General features: G+C 59.0%; 1 protein-coding gene across 1 annotated transcript in view; it reads right to left on the bottom strand.

The window, feature by feature from the left end:
- Positions 1-18,471, bottom strand: part of FBN3 (fibrillin 3) — a 55,336-nt gene that overhangs the window by 4,591 nt on the left and 32,274 nt on the right. Inside the window, exons 40-60 of the mRNA XM_032394859.1 lie at positions 17,701-17,826; positions 17,167-17,316; positions 14,893-14,964; positions 12,851-12,976; positions 12,450-12,575; positions 11,992-12,117; positions 11,490-11,606; positions 9,881-10,009; positions 9,240-9,359; positions 8,380-8,505; positions 7,391-7,543; positions 7,181-7,246; positions 6,853-6,978; positions 6,396-6,515; positions 6,151-6,273; positions 5,297-5,431; positions 5,019-5,144; positions 4,172-4,378; positions 3,136-3,261; positions 2,523-2,645; positions 2,227-2,343 (exon numbers count right to left, since the gene is read on the bottom strand). Of these exons, the coding sequence (XP_032250750.1) occupies positions 2,227-2,343; positions 2,523-2,645; positions 3,136-3,261; positions 4,172-4,378; positions 5,019-5,144; positions 5,297-5,431; positions 6,151-6,273; positions 6,396-6,515; positions 6,853-6,978; positions 7,181-7,246; positions 7,391-7,543; positions 8,380-8,505; positions 9,240-9,359; positions 9,881-10,009; positions 11,490-11,606; positions 11,992-12,117; positions 12,450-12,575; positions 12,851-12,976; positions 14,893-14,964; positions 17,167-17,316; positions 17,701-17,826 (2,640 nt within the window). The remainder of the gene's footprint in view (positions 1-2,226; positions 2,344-2,522; positions 2,646-3,135; positions 3,262-4,171; positions 4,379-5,018; positions 5,145-5,296; positions 5,432-6,150; positions 6,274-6,395; positions 6,516-6,852; positions 6,979-7,180; positions 7,247-7,390; positions 7,544-8,379; positions 8,506-9,239; positions 9,360-9,880; positions 10,010-11,489; positions 11,607-11,991; positions 12,118-12,449; positions 12,576-12,850; positions 12,977-14,892; positions 14,965-17,166; positions 17,317-17,700; positions 17,827-18,471) is intronic.

Here is an 18,471-nt window from a genome sequence, read left to right as displayed (position 1 = left end):
TCTGTGAAATGAGATCTGTAACCGTCCCCACCTCCCAGAACTGTCCCGAACGTTCAAGATCATGCACGTATAGGACTTCGTTCGACTCTCATCGGCATTGCCTCCAAAGCTGTGTGATCTGGGGTGGCCGACTTACCCTCTGTGGGCTCAGGAGGGGGCGACTTGTAAGAAGAGACACCCGAGACCTTGCTCTCTCTCTCTCTCTCTCTGCCTTGTGAGCCACAGAGAGGAGGCAGCTGGTAAGAGTCCTTACCAGAAACCGACCGTCCCGGCACCCTGACCTTGAACTTCCAGGCTCTAGAACTGTGAGCAGTAAGTGTCTACTGTTTAAGCCCCGCCCCCCACGCCGGTCTAGGGTGTTTTGTGACAGCAGGGCAAGCCAAGACATGGCTGGTTATGGTGGTAATGGCCCACACTGGTGGTTTATTTCTGGCAGGCAACCCTAGTTTTGGCTTCCTAGAGTATGAAGATTCTTGACCCTAGACACTTCCCGTTAGGGACTTGGACTCTCTCTTGGGTGCAAGAGACACTGGGGACATGGGGCTTCTAAGCCAGGGTGGCTCCTGTATCTGCTTGTGGGCTCATCCCTCATGTCCGAGCTGTCCCTTGAGGGGCCGCAGAGACCACCCCGGGATTCCTGCCAGGATCCCACCAGAGAGAAGCATCAGGCGCTACGGCGGTTTCTCTCCCTTGCATCCAGCAAAGCAAACCAAGGGTCGGGGGCCCTACCGTGGTCATGTAAGTTTGATCTTCTAGTTCAGGCATCAGCAAACAGAGGCCCTGAGACCCAAATCTGGCCCGCTGCCTGTTTTTTTGTAAATGCATTTCATTGGCACACGGCTTTGCCCATTCGTTTATGATGCACCATCTGTGGCTACTTTTGATCTACAAGGGCAGGGCTGAGTGTTTTCGACAAAGGCCGTAGGGACCACAAAGCTGAAAAGATCTACTGTTGGACATTTGATAGAAAAACATTGGCGACCCCTGATCCGGTCAGCCTAAGACCACCCACAAGGAGTACAGGCTAGGCGGGTGTGAGTGAGGAATGACCCGGAGCCCTCGATCTGTGGGAGAGGAGTCTCACGTGAGCTTGCCCGGTGCATGGCACGCATGGGCCGTGTGCAGGGCCCGCACGTGTACGCGCATCGAGCTGCCCACATACAAATGCTACGTTAGGTGTTCGCATCTTCAGGGACAGAGAAAATAACTGTGCAGAGAATGAGAAATGCAGCTTGTTTCAAGGCTCACCGGGCTCTTCCCAGATGGGCACACAACTCGCTCCGGCACCTCCTTCCGCCCTTTGTACAAATGTCCCTTTTGACGAGGCTTCTCCTGATACCTATGTGAAATACTGCAGGCTTCCCGATCTCGTTACTCTGCTTTATGTTTTCTTTCTTTCGCGCCACGCGTCGCCTTCCAACACACTCTGGTGTTAACTTACTGTCTGCTTCTGCCTGGATGCCCTGCGGCACAGCAAGCTTGCTCTTGTGTGCACTGCTGCGCCCTCGGGGTTTAGAACAGGCCTAGGCAAATCGCTTCTGCAAAGGGACAGCTAGGAAAAATACGTGTGACTTTGTGGCAGCTACTTGGCTCTGGCTCTGCTCTTGTAGCTCAAAAACAGCCACAGACCGTATGTAAATGAATGGGCGTGACTGCGTGCCAATAAAACTTTATTAACAAAAGCAAGTAGGGGGCTGGGCCTGACCTAGGCGATTGGCGTGGGCAGCCCTCTGGCCTAGAGCACTGCCTGGTACATAGGAGGTCTCAGTAGGTGCGGGCTGAGCGGGTTAGTGGGAGCCTGAATGGGGCCACCCACGGCTGGGCTTGGCCCTCAGCGGGAGTCTGATTCTTTCACACTAAAAAGTGATGGGAGCGGCAGATGCCCCTGCAGCTTTGGCTTCTGAACCAACTTCCCCTCTGGACCCTGTGAGCCCCCGGGCTTTCCGGAGCACCCTGGGGAGACCCTAGGAGCCAGCAGGGAGTAGTCAGGGGCAAAAGTGGGTTTCCTGGGCCAAGGTCAGAGGGACTCTTCAGGGCGGGCCTCCCACGTCCCCAGGGTGAGGAAGGAGACTGCCACCGGGATATGAGCACCCACAGAGCGCGGGCTTTGCTCCGATCACCCTCCTTCCCCGATGTCTGGCGCACACTCAGCGCTCGCTACGTATCTGGGAAACGAGTGAAGGCCGGCGCCACGCATCAGCTGCAGGGAGGGGTGGGAGGACTCACCAAGGCAGGCCTGGTGGTGCTGCGTGAAGCCGGGGGGACAGCGGCAGGCGAAGGAGCCGATGGTGTTGGCGCAGAAGAACTGGCAGTTGTGTTGCCTAGAGGAGCACTCGTCCAGGTCTGCGGCACAGATGGTCCCCGCGGGCTCAGGGCAGGGCCCCCCCGGGGCTGGGAGCTTCCCAGGGGCAAGATCCCAAGGTTGGCGTCCAACGCCACGCAGTGGGGTGGAGGGGACGAGCCCGGGGCATCCCTGGGGGGCCGGGGATGGAGCCCCCCAGGGCCTGGGGGGGGGCCCTCACCTCTGCAGGTCTTGCCGTCCTCCTCCAGCAGGTAGCCTCGGGGGCAGGCACACAGGAAGCCGCCCTCAGTGTTTTTGCAGAGGAAGGCACATGGCGTGGGGGCCTGGCCACACTCATCTACATCTAGAGGGTCAGCAGCATGCAGGGGGATCAGACAGATGTTCCCGGAGGCTCAGGGCCTGGGGTCTCCACTCAGGCCCTAACCAAGCAGACTCTATGGGCTTACACAAGGAATTGGCCCGTTTTCCATAAAAAGCCAGAGAATAAACATGTTTGGCTCTGTGGGCCACGTGGTTTCAGTTCCAACTACTCAACTCTGCCTTTGTGGCGTGGGAAAACAGCCACAGCGGAAGGGAAATAAATAGGCATGACTGTGTGCCAATAAAACTTTATGAACAAAAACAAGTGGAGGGCCGGACTAGTCCCCTGAGCTGGAGTTTGCTGATTCCTGACTTAGGTGAACATCTGCTACACGGTGTAACTGAAAATCTCAGGATGCACAAAATACCAGGAGGGAAGTGGCCCAGATGGGGTTGGGGCAGGGGGCAGGACCAGGGATGCTCTGGCGCTGTGCAAAGGGGCGGGGCCAGGGGACGGGGGTGGGGAGGCTCACCCAGACAGGCTGTGGCAGCAGCATCTGGCGCATACCCAAACTGGCAGCGACAGCGGAAGGAGCCAAGGCTGTTGATGCACTCGCCGTGGGGGCACAGGTGAGCAAGCATGTGGCACTCGTCCACATCTGGGGGGACACGCAGGGCTCAGCTGCACTGGCCGCCTTGGGGCACTGGGGCACACCTCCACCCTTGTGTCCACCAGCCCTCCCCCTGGGGCAAGGCCAGCCTCTACTGACCCTGGAGACCCCACCGTTTGGCTGTGAGTCATACCTCTGCCAGCGGGAAACACAAACGGAGCTCCTTCCACCACACACTGAGGACACCTGGCGGCGGGGGGACACACCCTCCCCACAGCCTCACCAGGGCACCCACACAAACGTGGAAGCACAGAGATTACACATGCACTGCACACCAGTCACACGCTGAAGCTCCTGCAGAATCACAGCAACACACACTCAGGGATTCCTCTGTCCCCCCCCCCCAGACACACCCTCGCAAAGGCACCTCCTCCTCAGCCCTCGGTGTCACAGCTGCTCCCTAGGGATGACCCGTCTCACCCTCACTGACACGCCAGAGGAGACAGACTCGTGCAGAGAAACACTCACACTCACTCACACACGCACCCACCCTCACAGACCCTTGCTAGACTCCAAAACGCACGGATGGGCTCAGTCCCTCTAAGCCACCTTCTGGTACGTCCTCCTCCTGCAGCCAGCGTGCACGAAACACACACCAGCTCCTCCCTTCGCCGGCACACACACATGCTCACTAACACGCTCCCACACTCAAGAACACACGGAAACACCCTCATGACCGAGCTTGCTCACAAAGGGAAGGCACACCAGCTCACACGCTTCCGCAGGCCCACCCACGAGCCCGCAGAGAACAAAGAACACATTGTCTCACACCCCTGCTCACCCCGTCACCCCAGTTCACGCACACACACAGCAACGAACGGGCCCCAGTTCCCACTGGCTCGCACGCCCTAGCACCCTCCGGGCCACAGACATGACCATGAACAAACTCGCCACCCACCTTGGCCTTCAGCGGTGTAGCCCGGGCCGTGGGGGCACAGGGTCCTGTGGGCAGAGGTGCCAGGCAGGGGACAGAGCTCACAGTGGGGCCCCCAGCCCCGGCCGCCCCCACAGCAGCACTGGGCCCTCGTGACGGCCTCACCGCTGCTCGATTGAGCCTGGCACGCGGCCTGCAGCACCTCGGAGAAGCAGGGCCCCTGGCGGACGTCTGTGGGGAGCGGGCGGGGGCGGTGGGCGGGGTAAACGGGCCGTCGGGGGGTCCCCTTCCCCGGGGCATCCGGCGGCCCTGAGAATCTACCAAGGGCTCCCCGATGTCTCTGACACGCTGTGTGTGGGCACGGGGTGAAACCCTCCCGACCACTGTCCCCTGGCTCTGTTAGATGCCCTCTGTGGGCGGGGGCTGGGACCGCCGCAAACCCAAAGGGTCAGAGAGATGCCCTGGGGCTGCAGAGCTGGGCGGCTTCCTGAGGGCAAAGGGCAGCATCTCCCGGCCGCAGAGACCATGCACGGTCAAGGGCAGCATGGAGGCCAGGGAACACTGGGGAGGAGGCACGTGGAGGTATGCTGGACACACAGTGGGGACCGAGCAGATGGATGACATCCAGGGACCGGACGTGGAGGGGACAGGCTGGAGACTGGAGTGGGTGAGGAAGAGGGGGCTGTCGGTGACTCCAGGGGGCTGGCCTGCGTCCCCAGCCCGGCGCTGGGGCATCGCCGAGACGGGGCTCGGGAGGCAAGGGGCTGAGCTGGCTCTGGGGTGACCTGTGTCGTGGGCGCTGGCTTGGGGGGCTCCCAGGCGGCAGCGCCACGTGGGGGTGGCTGTGCCCGCCGTGCCCGGCCACACTCACCATGACACTCGGTGCCGGCGGGGCTGAGCCGGAAACCCTTGTCGCAGTCACACTGGAAGCTGCCCGCGGTGTTGATACAGCGGCCGTTGGTGCACAGGCTGGGCTGGGCGCGACATTCGTCCTCATCTGCGGTGGGAGGCATGAGGCAGGCCGCCGGGGAAGCCAGAGCCCTCCAGGCCAGCCTCCCCTCGCCCTGGAGCGTCCCCTCCCGCCGCATTCTCTTGCTTTGACTTCTCTCCCCCCGGGGGTGTCCCCGCACCCCCAAAGCACCCCCATACCTGTGCAGCCCTCCCCGGAGCTGGGCTGAGGCCGCAGGCCTGGGGGGCAGATGCAGGCGAAGGTGCCGATGAGGTTCTTACACAGCATGCCCCGCTCGTGGCAGTCCTGCTGACCGTCCGCACACTCGTCCACATCTGCAGGTAACCAGGGAGAGAGGGCGGCCAAGGTCAGGCGCCCCGTGGCCTGGCCCCAGGCTGTGGGGGCCTGGATCCCACCTCTCTCTGGGGGCCCCAGCCAGGGCCAGAGTGAGGTTGGCACAGCACTGCCACGTGCCCAGGCCCCTGGAGAAGCCGAGGGGTCCAGGAGCATCCCCACGTCCGCATGCCCTGCCCACATCAGGGTCTGTGAATCTCTCTGGCCTTCACCACGGTCCCCGGAGCACTGAAGGAGCCCTGGAGGCCCCAAATCCCAGCCCAGAGCTGCTCGGCTCTGACACGAAGGACATTGGCGACCAGAGAACCCCTTGTGGTGGACAACCATTCTGAGCTCTGTGGTCTATTGAGCAGCGTCCCCGGCCACTCGATGCCTGTCCCACCCCCCACACCCGACTGTGACAACAGAAACTGTCTCCAGACGTTGCCACACCTCCCCGGGGGGCACAGCTGCTGTCCTCACTGTCCTCCTCAGCTCTGGAGAGGCCACCAGAGCCAGTGACCTGTGAGCCTCGGGACCCCATTTTCACGACGACAGAGGGCCACTCACAGCAGAGCGCCCGCTGCCCCCCACGTGCCTCGGGGCTCTGCTCAGCCTCGGGCGGCCCAGGCTCTCACCAACCTGTCTTCTCCAGGACCACGGCGCGGAGGACCCGGGGAGCCCGGCCCCGCCCAGCGCGCCCCAGCGCTGCCCGTCCTACCTCGGCACATGGCGCCGTCCTCCCGCAGGGCGTAGCCGGCCGGGCAGGTGCACACGTAGGAGCCCTCGGTGTTGCGGCAGCGGAAGGCGCAGAGCAGGGGGTTCAGGGAGCACTCGTCCACGTCTGCGGAGGCCAGAGCAGGTGCCTGCTGGGCAGGGTCGGCCTGCGGGCTGCACGCCCCCGCCCCCAGGCCGGCCCCCGGCGCCCCCCACCACGCAGCCCAGCCCCTGGCCGGCAGGGTCTACCCTCGCAGGTCATCAGGGGGCCAGGCTCGAAGCCGTCGGCGCAGGCGCATTCGAAGCCTCCGATGACGTTAGTGCAGGTGCCTTCGCCGCAGGGGTGCCCGACGGAGCACTCGTCCGTGTCTGGGGGCGGGGGAAGGGGGCAGTCAGGGCCTGCAGGGGGCCTCCCGTCCTCGACATTTCGAGAGTGTCCTGTCCGCCCCCCACCGACCGCCGCAGCTACACAGGGCCAGGCCCGGGGCCCCTCTGGGCCGGATGCAGGGCAGGCAGGCGCAGGGTGTCGGCCTGCGGGAACGGATGGCCTGAGTGCGCGAGGGAGTGAGTGAGCGAGTGAACCACGCGGAGAAGGGTCGAGCGGGTGGGGAGAGTGACAGCGGCCGAGGGACAGGATCCTGCTTTGGTGGCACCTGCTCTGCCCACCCCACTCCTTCCTTCCAGGGGACATGGGCTGGTCACGCACCCACACAGCGGATGCCTGTGAAGTCCAGGCTGTAGCCAAAGGGACACTCGCAGCGGAATGAGCCGTCGGTGTTGACGCACAGGCCGTTGGTGCAGACGCCGGGGCTCTCCGCACACTCGTTCACGTCTGTGGGCGGCAGGGGTGGCCGGCACGGCGCCTGTCACGCCCCAGCCACACTCAGGCGCTCTTCCTTCCCTCGGGGGCCCATGCGGTCCAGGGCCACCCACTGGTCGAGGAGGGAGTCTGAGACTTGGGAAGGGGGAGGGGCAGAGCCCAGACAGAGTGGGCGGCCGAGGAGGGGCCCTTAGCACGTGGGCGAGGGGCTCACCTTCCCGAGAGTCATCCGGGCCTGGGACGGCCCCGTGGCCAAAGGGGCAGAGCTCCTGAAAGGCAGCTGGACACCAAGAGGGGAAGGGGGTGAGCGTCGGGGGCCGGTGCAGCCCCCAGGAACCCCCTGAGCGGGTGCAGGCAACCAAACCGATGCAGGCAGGCAGGCAGGCAGAACCCAAGGGGAGACTAGACAGGGCGGGGCGCTCACCGCTGCCCTCCTGAGGACACAGCTCACAGGGGTCGTCCCAGCCCTCGCCAGGCCTCTGGCTGCAACAGCACCGGGCCTTGGTGGTGTTGAAAGCTTTGGGCACAGAGCACCTCCCGGCCTCAAAATGGGTGAAGCAGAAACTCTGCCGCGTGTCTGTGGGGTGATCCCCAGGGAAACATTTGAAGGGTCATCAGCGGTGCCCTGCTCGGATCCCGGGTCCCCAAGAATGGGGGGGGACCCCGGCCCTACCAATGGCCAATCAGAACCCTCCAGGCCCCTGACTGTGGTGATTGGCTCTGAGACGGACATGTGACCCGCCCTGGGCCAATGAGGGTCAGCCCCTGGACCACGAGGGATCCCTTCCAGGAACACCCCACATCCACAGCTGTGGGGGTGCCCCCTTGCCAGGGACAGCAAACTGAGCCACACTATTCTTGGCTCAGAAGCCCCTTCCTGGAGAGACAGAGCCAGAGGACATGGGACTTCAGACCCCAAATCCTTGTCGTGGAGCCCCTCAGTCCTCAGCCCTGGACTCCCATCAGGCCGAGAAGTCCTCCAGGGCAGGCTGGGATCTGAACGACCAACACTGGTTGAGTTGCCCAGCCCACGCCGTTGTTGCCTCCAACCTGGGAGAGAAGAGGCTGGCTCGGATTGGTTGAGGCTAGCCCACACTGGACAAGGCTAGCCTAGCTGAGATGAAGCCAACCCAGGTAGGGCAACTGAAGCCACTACAGGACGACCAAAGCCCAGGGGACCGGGTCAGCCCAGACTGGACTGGGATAGCCCTTCGCAGAAGTGACTTGTCTGGCCAACATGTTGTCTGGACTCGAATAACCCCACTCAGGCACGGAACACCTCTGCCCAGGCGGCGCTCCTGGAGATCCACACAGGAAACTGCAGCAGCCCCCTTTGCTGGGTGACCCAGCTCTTCTCTCCCTCCCTTCCACCTCTTCTCTAAACCCTGTATGCTTTTTGGGCCACAGACTCACCAAAGCAACGGTGCCCGTTGTCGGAGAGGACGAAACCAGGCGGACAGAGGCACTGGAAGCTCCCAGGGCTGTTGGTGCAGGTGCCAAAGAGGCAGAGGTTGGGCTCCTCCGAGCACTCGTCGGTGTCTGGAGGGGTAGGGACACGAGCTGGGTGGGGGGCAGGCAGGACCTCCGCCAGAGTGGGACAGCCTCGGCTGCCAGGAGGGGCAGACAGAGTGGGGGCCCAGCCCGGGCGGGTCCAGGGACCGATGCAGGGCAGGGGCCCTCAGGACTTAGCATGAGCTGGAGCACCAGGTGGGCTGTGCCGGGTGGGGGTGGGGGTCTCTCCTAGAAGGTATCTCCAAGATAGGGGTCATGGTCAGGAAAAGTTCGGTTTTAGAGACTAACTTTGTACAAAGCTAACCAAGACTGGATAAACTTAGCTTACACTGAAGAAAGTTAGCTCAGGGTAACTGCTAGGGTAGCCCGATCCAGGTTAGCCCACCCTGTACCAGGCTAGCCCATCTGCTGAGGCCAGACCGGTCCAGATTAGCCAACGCGGTACAAAGTCACCCAGTTGGGCAGTTACACCAGTGGAGCTCAGGCCAGACTGGTCCTTGACCTTGACCATCACTCATCAAGTAAGGGATGACCCCACAACCATGCCTGTTTTATAGGACTCATGAGGAAGCCTGTGGGCCCCAGACAGAGAACCTGGGCCAAGCAGCCAAAATGATCCTAATACCAGTAATTGTGTATGGAGCTGTGTTGGGTGTTGTGCTAAGTACATCCCAGGTGGCATTCCCATTTTACAGTTGGGGAAACAGAGGCCCGGAGATGCCTCCTTGGCCCCAGAGCAGGAGGTGGGGCTGGACACTCACCAACACAGCGGTCATTCTGCACCTGGAAGCCAGGGGGACAGACGCAGCGGAAGGAGCCCTCAAGGTTCTGGCAAGTGCCTGGCAGGCAGGTTCCCGTGAAGCTGAAACACTCGTTGGTGTCTGTGGAGAGGAAGAGGAGGGGTCCCAGCACCAGCCTGTGACAGGGGCTTGCTTGGGACTGGGACCAGCACGTATGGTCACTGCATGATGGCCAAGGGCCCCAGGACAAGTTCTCCTAGATCCAGGGGAAGGGCTGAGACTCAGGAAAACAGGGACGGCTGGGGAAAGATCCTCTGGGTCCTCAAGTGGGGGTTATGGGTGAAGCCACAGGGCGTCCAGGGGAAGAAGGAGCAAGGTTCCTAATCTTAAGCCACACACAGACCCCCTTCAGGATTCTGTGGCATCCATCTAGCACCTTGATTATTCTTCACTTCAGAAAACTTAGGTTTTTAAGACAGCCTTACCCTAAACCACAAATCCTGTGAAAACACAGGTGGAATGCGCTAGTTTTTTCTTTTTATACCTTAAGATAAACGCATGATTATGAAATGGAACCGTGATCGCTTGGAAGTACCAACCGCAGGTAAGCTGGGAGCAGGGGGCTGGCAGAGATGGCTTCCCCACCCCCAGGCGGGACTCACCCACACAGTCCTTCCCGTCGGCTGTGAGCTCGAAGCCATCCTGGCAGATGCAGTGGAAGGAGCCAGCTGTGTTAAGGCACTGGCCAAATCGGCACACCTGCCCCACCAGAGTGGTGCACTCATCCACGTCTGCAGAAGGGGTATGGGCAGCAGGGGTCACCCACAGTCCGGGGGCTCTGAGCCTCCCTTGCACTTCCGTCCACAACAGAAGTTAAGTTGGGGGTGGTGACTTTAGTTTATCATGTACTCATGTGCTAGGCTCTGTATATTAACCTCCCACTCTCTGATGAGGCAGACACCAGTATTATAGCACTTAATGCTATGAATTTGCCTCTGGGTACTCCATTAGGCAAACCCCACACATTTTGTTTCCATTTTCACTTAATTCAAAATATTTTCTGATTTCCCTTATGCTTTCTTCCTTGATTTCAGGATTCTTTAGCAGAATGTTGTTTAGTTTCCAAATATTTGGGGATTTTTCTGGATGCCTTTCTGTGACTGATTTCTACTTTAATTCCCTTACATTCTGAGAACCTACTTTGTATGACTTCAATTCTTTTAAATTTGTTTCTCTTTTTAAAGATTTATTTATTTATTTTGAGAGAGAGAGGGAAAACACGAGCTTGGGGGGGGCAGAGGGAGAGAAGCAGACTCCCTGCTGAGCACGGAGACTGACGTGGGCTCAATCTCAAAACTCTGAGATCATGACCTGAGCCAAAACCAAGAGTCTGATGCTTCACCAACTGAGCCACCCAGGCATCCCAATTCTTTTAAGTTTGTTAAGGTTTGTTTTATGGCCCAGAATATGGGCTTTCCTGGTAAATGTCCTTGTGCACTTGAGAAGGATGTATGTTCTGGAATGTTCTATAAATACTGACCAGGTCTAGGTGATTGACAGTGTTGTTCAGGTCTTCCCTAGCCTTACTGATTTTCTCCTTGTCCCCTCTCTTCCTGAGGGAGGGGTGTTGAAGTCTACAGCTATAACTGTGGGCTTATTTCTTTTTCAGTTCTGTGCATTTTTACTTCATATGTTTTGAAGCTCTATTGTTAGATGCATATGAATTTATGATTATGTCTCCTCAGAGAATTGCCCCCTGAATATATGAGGTCTCTCTTCATCTCTGGTAATATTCCTTGTAATTACAGTCTATTTGGTCTACGATTAATATAGGTAGGTACTACAATTAATCTCCTTTTTTGCAGAGGAGGAAACTGAGGCCCAGAGAGGTAGATGACTTGTCTGGGGTCACACAGCAGGCAGGTGGCAAAGCTGGGGTTAGAGTCACGCTGCCTGACTTTGGAATGCATGCTTTTAACCACTGCACTCAACTGCAAGCATCACCCAGGTCTTCGCTGTCCTCCCTGTACCTGCCGCCATCAAGCTGAGCATAAGCTCTAGCAAGAGACCCCCCCGGGGCCTGACCATTGAAGAGGTGTGGGAAATTTTGTGGTTGACTCATTTTTAGAAGGAACACCAACCGCTGAGGGTTGTTTTTCTGAAGGGATCCCTGGGGCCAGAGCCTTTATTTCAGAGGGGGACCCTGAAGCCAAGGACCCACTTTTCGGCAGGGGGAGCAATGAGGCCTGCCCGCCATCCCAGGTGGCTCACCCACGCAATCTCCACTGGGTGCTGCCACGAAGCCGGGGAAGCAGAGGCAGTTGTAGGAGCCGGCAATGTTCTTACAGGTCCCATTTCCACACGGCTGCTGGTCACATTCGTCGACGTCTGCCAGAGCAAAGCCCCCAAGCCCCATCCGGGTCACCCAGGGCATCGGGCAGCGCAGGGAGGGAGCGGGAGGGCCTGGCCGGACCCAGCCCACCTCCCCTGCACCCAGCCCTGTCCAGGTGGATGGGCAGGGACACCTGGGGGGTGATGGCTGAAAAGTGCCCCTGGAACAATTTATCACTCCCATTTTGCAAACTGAGGCCCAAGGAGTTCAGTAAGTCATTTACCCAAGGTCTTAAGTGCCGGGACTCAAAGCTGGGTCTGCCTGTGGACCAGGTGGTTGAAAGCATTGTCCTCACCCCAGGGGAGGTGCAGACTTGTGGCCGCCACCCCAGCCTCGCTTGGCAGCCTGGCTCTCCAGGAGGAAGCGGGAAGGGACTCTCACCCATGCACAGGGTCTGGTCCGCCGAGGCGCGGAAGCCACGGTGACAAAGGCATGTGTAGCTGCCCTCTGTGTCCACGCAGTCGCCATGACTACAGATGTTTGGGATCTCCCGACACTCGTTCCGTCCTGGGGGAGGGCCGGCAGTGTGGCGTCCTCAGAACCCCACCTCCACACACACGCACACACACAGTGTTTGCTGAGCCCTCATGCACTGTGAAGGGGGAGCCAGGACCTGCCTGGAGGCCCCGCATTCAAGCTGCTGCCAGCACCATGCTCCCGTTCCGCCCCCCCCACCCCCCACCCCATTAACAGGTGCTCCGTATCCCCACCACCCCATGCATGGCACAGCCCGGACAGAGCCATGCCCGACTCAAGTCACAGGGGACGGAGCCTAGCTTTGTCCCATACCCCACACCCTCAGCCCCCACCCTGCGCCCTGCTGGGGTCCCCCCGCTCACCCACGCAGGCCCCGCCGGGTGACAGCCTGTACCCTCGGGCGCACGTGCAGCGGTAGCTGCCGGGGACATTGACGCAGTCGGCATTCTGCTGGCAGGGGCTCTCCCCACTGGCACACTCGTTCATGTCTGCGGAACACAGCCGACGGGCGGGAGTGCAGGAGGAGGCCTCCCTGCCGGAGTCCACCCCGCACCCTGCCCCAGGCTTCCGAGTGGGGAATCTCTCCGGGAGTAGCCGGAAGCCGGGGGCAGCGGTGATGTGGGCTGGAGGCCCCTGGACAGGCATTAGCCCCATTGTACAGAAAGGGAACCCGAGGCTGATGGAGCTTAAATGACACGCCCAGAGCGCACGGGGTGGGGGAGCAGCCTCCCACCCAGGGCTGGGGAGGCCGGGCAGGTGGCACCTTCGCAGACCAGCAGCACGCCGTTGTAGCGGAAGCCCGTGGGGCACTCGCACCGGAAGCTCCCGATCTGGTTGATGCAGATGCCACGGGCGCAGATGGCGGGGATCTCCCCACACTCGTCGATGTCTGGGGAGGGCGTCAGCCGTCAGGGCCGGCCCAGCCCCAGGCAGCAGCCGGGGGCCCTGAGCCAAGGGGCCCCGTGGTCCGGCCACAGGGGAGCAGCTCTGCGGTGGCCAAAATCTTTCTGACACCACAGAGAGATCAGGATGCGGGACCAAGAGCTGGGGGAGCGCACGTCTCTCGACGGAAAACCCCCTGGCCGCGGCCCAGCGAGGCCGCCTCTGCCTCCTGGGGTCACAACATGGGCAAGCTGCTCGGTGAGGAAAGCCAGATGCGAGAACACAGAGCATACAATGCCAGTGACATGAAACGCCCAGAAGAGCGAATCCCCAGGAACAGAGAGGAGAACCGCGGTCGCCAGGGGCTGGGGGAGGACAGAACAGGGAGTGACCGCTCACGGGGACCGGGTTTCTTTTTGCGGGACGAAGAAGTCCTAACTTAGATCGTGAAGACCCGGGGAACCACGGAATTGTACTTGAGCTGGGCCAAGTGTGTGGTGTGTGAGTTAGATCCCGGGGAGCTGTTATGTATACAGCTGTTGCTTAAACAGCGCAGGGTCAGACCGCAAGGGGCCCCTGAGGCATGAGTGTTTATTTTTTTATAGAAATACAGTACTTTCCTTAAGGGTACTTTCCTTATGATTTTCTCAATAACGTTTTCTTGACTCTAGCTTACTTTATTGTAAGAATGCAATATATTATACATGTAATGTGCAAAATGGTGTTAATCTACCGTTTACCCCATCAGTAAGGCTTCTGGTCGCCAGTAGACTATTAGTTAAGTTTGGGGGGAGTCAAGAGTTATATGCGGAGTTTTGACTGCATGGGGTTTGGCGCCCCTAACCCTCACGCTGCTCAAGGCTCAACCGTATAGAAAGGGAACCCAGTGCCCACCCAGGGGGGACGGGCTCGTGACGCAGCACGGGTCCACCCGTGGAATGCCACGAAGCCGGCCAAGAGGAGTGGCACTGCATGCAGGAACCTGCCCAGGGCTCCACAACCTGCGCCCCCACCCTGCGCCCTGCTGGGGTCCCCCCGCTCACCCACGGCTGCAAAAAAGGTGAGTTGCCGACCACTATGTAGGGAATTCTAGAATTATAAAATCTCCAACTCCCCGGAAAACATTGCCATACATTTTCAGTGGGGACCTCTATGTATATTGAAATGCATGAAGAAGGATCTAGAAATCCCCGGGGCATGCGGCATGGGAATCGTGGGAGTGTAAAGGGGACTTTGGTTTGACACGGTCACCGCGTCTGCCACATTCTGATTGTTTCAAATAAGGAGGACAGCTGGAGATGGGGTCATCAATTCAACGCGACGCAGCCGAAATGTGGCGTGCAGGGGCTAGGTCGTACAGAGCCTGTGTAGCTTAGGACGGAAGTGTCCTGACCCCTGCTGCATCCTGGATGAGCCTCGGAACCGTCATGCTCAGTGAGAAGAGCCAGACCCAGGACACATCCCGCAGGACCCCAGTCCCAGGAGGTCCCCAGAGGAGTCCCGTCCACAGAGACAGAGAGGAGAGGGTGGGAGCCGGGGCTCGGCAGGGGGTGGGGAGTCTGTGCTTCATGGGGACAGAGTCTCCGTGTGGGGAGCTGGAACGTTCTGGAGACGGAGGGTGGGGGTGGCCGCAGGACCGAGTGAGTGTGCTTCATTCATGCCGCTGAGCTGTGCGCTTAACAATGGCTAAGATGGTAAATTTCATGTTATGTGTATTTTATCAGAATTTTAAAAAATGAATAACAACTTCATAAAAATACTCTTTTTTTTTAAATGAAGGGCAGTGTTTGGTGACAGGACTCCTGGCCTGGTCTGGGGAGTTGGAAGTGCGGGAGCATGGGGTGGGGGTGCATGGAAGGGAGAGGTCAGGGGTCTGGGGACAGAGGGGCCTGGGGCTACGGGCGGGGGCACATGGTCACTCACCGAGGGGCTTCCCTGTGTGGATGTCAATGACGAAGCCAGGGGCCTGGTGTCCACACAGGATCTGGTAGTCCACTGGGCAAAGGAGAACAGGGCAGAGTGGGGCTGCAGGCTCCTGGGGAGGACACCTCCTCCTCTTCCTGATCCCCCACCCACCGCCTCCTCCAACCCTTGCAGCGCAGCCCACATCTGGCCTCCCGATAACTAGTCCCTCTCCCCCCACCCCCCCACCCCCGCTTTGAGCAGCAGGGGAAGGGCGACAGGCAATCACCCACCTGTGCAGCGTGATCTTCCAACACAGAGACGCAGAGATGCGACCTGGCTCATCTCTTCGCCGCATGAGTGCCACCACCCGCGCCCCACTGCCCTCCCCAGAATAGGTAGACTCTTCAGTTTGGACCTCAAGACCTTCACCCCCGGGCCCTATGTCTCCAGCAGTAATTCCTGCCCTCCCATCACCCTGATGTCATTACACGTCCAGAGATGCCCTGCTCTGCCGTGCCACCACTTTGCACATGCTGGTCCCTTTGCTGTTCCCTAGCAAAGCCCACTTCAGCCTCGAGAACTCGGGGCTGCCCACGGGTGGCTCCCTGGGGCTCCCCGCTGACCCGCACCAGACACCACCCTTGGGCTCCCCCCCCGCCCCCACCGGGGCAGGGCAGTGCCCCCTTGCCACCTTTCCCCAGGGGCCTGCCCTGGCCCTCACTCGCTCTTCTGTCTGCATCGTGATGAGAATGGACCCCTGGCTGGCGTGGACTCCTGCCTCATCAGAGTCTACCTGCACCTCAGTTTCAGGTGCATGAGGTCCGGGCAGGTACCTAAGTCCCAGCATCTGACCTGAGGGATGACATTTGATCTGTCTCGACACTCTCCCGGCCAGAGTTGGCGGTCTGCAGCTTCCTCCCAGCCTGCACAAGCTTGGGTCTGCCCCATCTTGTTTCCTAGAACCCGGAACCCTAGGAACAGCATCTGTCTCCTGGAAGTGCCCAGTAACCACCCCCTCTCCATCGCCTTGCACTGGATGGACACTCACCGCCCCTCAAGGTCGTGTCCACCCAGAACCTCCGAGTGTGACCGTTTGGGGAAATAGGGTCTTTGCAGGCGGAATCAAGATAAGATGAGGTCATCCTGGATGAGGGTGGGCCCTGAATGCAATGCCTGGTGTCCTTATAAGAAAAGGAGAGACACACAGAGCCTCGGGGATAAGATGCCACGTGAAGATGAAGGCAGAGATTAGGGACAGACACAAAGGATGCCCAGAGCCACCAGAAGCTGGAAGAAGCAAAGATGGATTCTAACTTAGGGCCTCTGGGAGGGGCATGGCCCCCTCTAACACCTGACATCTGACTTCTAGTCTTCAGAACTGGGAGAAAATTAATTTCTGGGTTTTTTAAGCCATTGAGTTTGTGGTCATTTGTTACTGCAGCCCTAGGAAGCAAATTGTCTTAGCCAGCTCGGGCTGCTATACCAAACACCACAGACTGGGGGGCGGGAGCAACAGACATGTATTCCTCACAGTCCCAGAGGCTGGGAGCCCAAGACCAAGGCGTCGGCAGATTCGGTGTCTGGTGAGAGCCACCTCCTGGTTCACAGACGGCTGTTTTCCCGCTCTGTCCTCACGTGGTGGAGATCATCTCCCTCAGGTGTCCGCTCATCCCATTCAGGGGGGCTCCCCCCGCAGGACCTAATCCCCTCCCCCAGGCTTCACCTCCTAACCCCGCCACACTGGAGATCAGGGCTTTAACATGTGAATCTGGGGGGACACATTCAGCCCTAATACTGTAACCCCCTCGTTGCCCACTTTCACTCCCTGCCCTACGCTTTCAGCGCTTTCTGATACGTGGGCTGGCTGCTACATCATTCCATTAGCTCTCATTCCAGCTGCTAGCACGGTCTGGGGCTCAGTGCTCCCTCCAGGCCTTTGCTCATGCTGTTCCCTGCCTGGAACCCCCTTCTTCATCCCAACCAACATTTTAGCAGTCCTCCCCAGAGCTTCCCCGAGTGTGCCCCTTCCCCCACTCAAGGATCTTCACCACAAATATAGGCTTCACTGACCCCTTCTGAATTCCCCAAATCTGCAAAATAGAAGAAAGGATGCTTTGCCCACCTTAAGAGTGATGATTTCCGTACCTCAACTAGGACATAACTTCAACTCCTCAGCCCTCATCGGAACAATGTAGGATGAGAGCTAATCTGGGTGCCCTAAGCAAGGTGTGCCTCCTTAGATATTGCACTAGGAAGGACCAAGCTGGAAAGAAGGTGGGGGAGGGCACTCACAGCTGGCAGGGGTGGGGCAGGCCTCACAGGGTCTGTTCCAGGCCTGGCCAATGTTGTACGAGCAACAGCACATCTTCCGGGTCACGTTAAACGCCAGCTCATTTCCACATGTGCCATTATAGTGGCGGAAGCAGATGCTCTTCCTCATGTCTGCAGTTGGGTTAGGAAGTGGAGTGTGGATAAAAGATAACCGAGCCAGAGGAAGAGAGAGCCAGATGGGATGGGAACTCATTCATGGATCCATTTGAAAATGACTGGCTTGATGTCTCTCCCCCAAGACACAGGGGGTGCCATTTAATTCTAGTTTTTTTTGGACAGTGTGCAACCTGAACAACCATACATGACAGCCCTGGGCCCCCAAATCTCACATCTTGTTCTCTGCTGCTGACCAGCAACTCATACACTCCCCCTCCCTCTCTCTACTCCCCTAAACACACCTCGCCACACTCTTCCAAAGCATGGAGACTCCGAGAAGTCCCTCCCACACCCGAGTGCTTTTCCCACAACTGTCTCCCCAGTCATCACACTTTGTACCCATGCAGTTGTTGCCACCGTTGACTTGCAGGTACTCCGCGGGGCAGACACAGGTGTAGTTCCCCAGGGTGTTGTAGCAGGTACCAGGGCCACAGATGCCCGAGTGTGCAGAGCATTCGTCGATGTCTGCAGGGGAGGGAGGGGCAGCTTCCAGGAGTTGTCTGGGTAACTCGCCACCCCGGATCTGGATCTGGTGGAGCCACTTCATTATGGGCTTGAGCTTGGTTTCAAAATTAGCTTAAAAAGTGCAGGCATCTTAGTGACATGGAAAGATCTAACATGGCATTAAGTGGGGGGGAAAAAAAGTTTACTGTGATCTCACCTCTATTAAGCTATTAAGAAAAAAATATGACCTGAGCCCCATGAGTCAATTACATTATCACCAAGAGTGGGAGAGCCGTGGGCTACCTAATGTGAGGCGACAGAAGCAGGCGTCCCATGCACCAAGTATTCTTGGAAAAAAAGGAGACTCTCAGTCTAATCAGTTTTCTAGTCCAGGAGCAACAAACTTTTTCTATAAAGGTCAGATAGTATACTTTTTTGTTTTGCAAGCCAAACAGTGGTCTCTGACACCTATTCACTCTGCCCCTGTGGTGTGAGAGAAGCCACAGACAATAGGTAAAGAAATCAGCACCTCACGCCTGGGTGGCTCAGTCGGTTAAGCATCTGTCTTTGGCTCAGGTCCTGATCCAGGGTCCTGGGATCGAGCCCCGCATCGGGCTCTCTGCTCACCGGGGAGCCTGCTTCTCCCCCTCCCCCCCCTCCCCCCCC

Source organism: Phoca vitulina, unplaced genomic scaffold (genome assembly GCF_004348235.1).
Source record: "Phoca vitulina isolate PV1807 unplaced genomic scaffold, GSC_HSeal_1.0 scaffold81, whole genome shotgun sequence".
Taxonomy (NCBI): domain Eukaryota; kingdom Metazoa; phylum Chordata; class Mammalia; order Carnivora; family Phocidae; genus Phoca; species Phoca vitulina.
The sequence above is the reverse complement of the archived record's forward strand: the minus strand, read 5'-3'. Positions and strand labels throughout refer to the sequence as shown.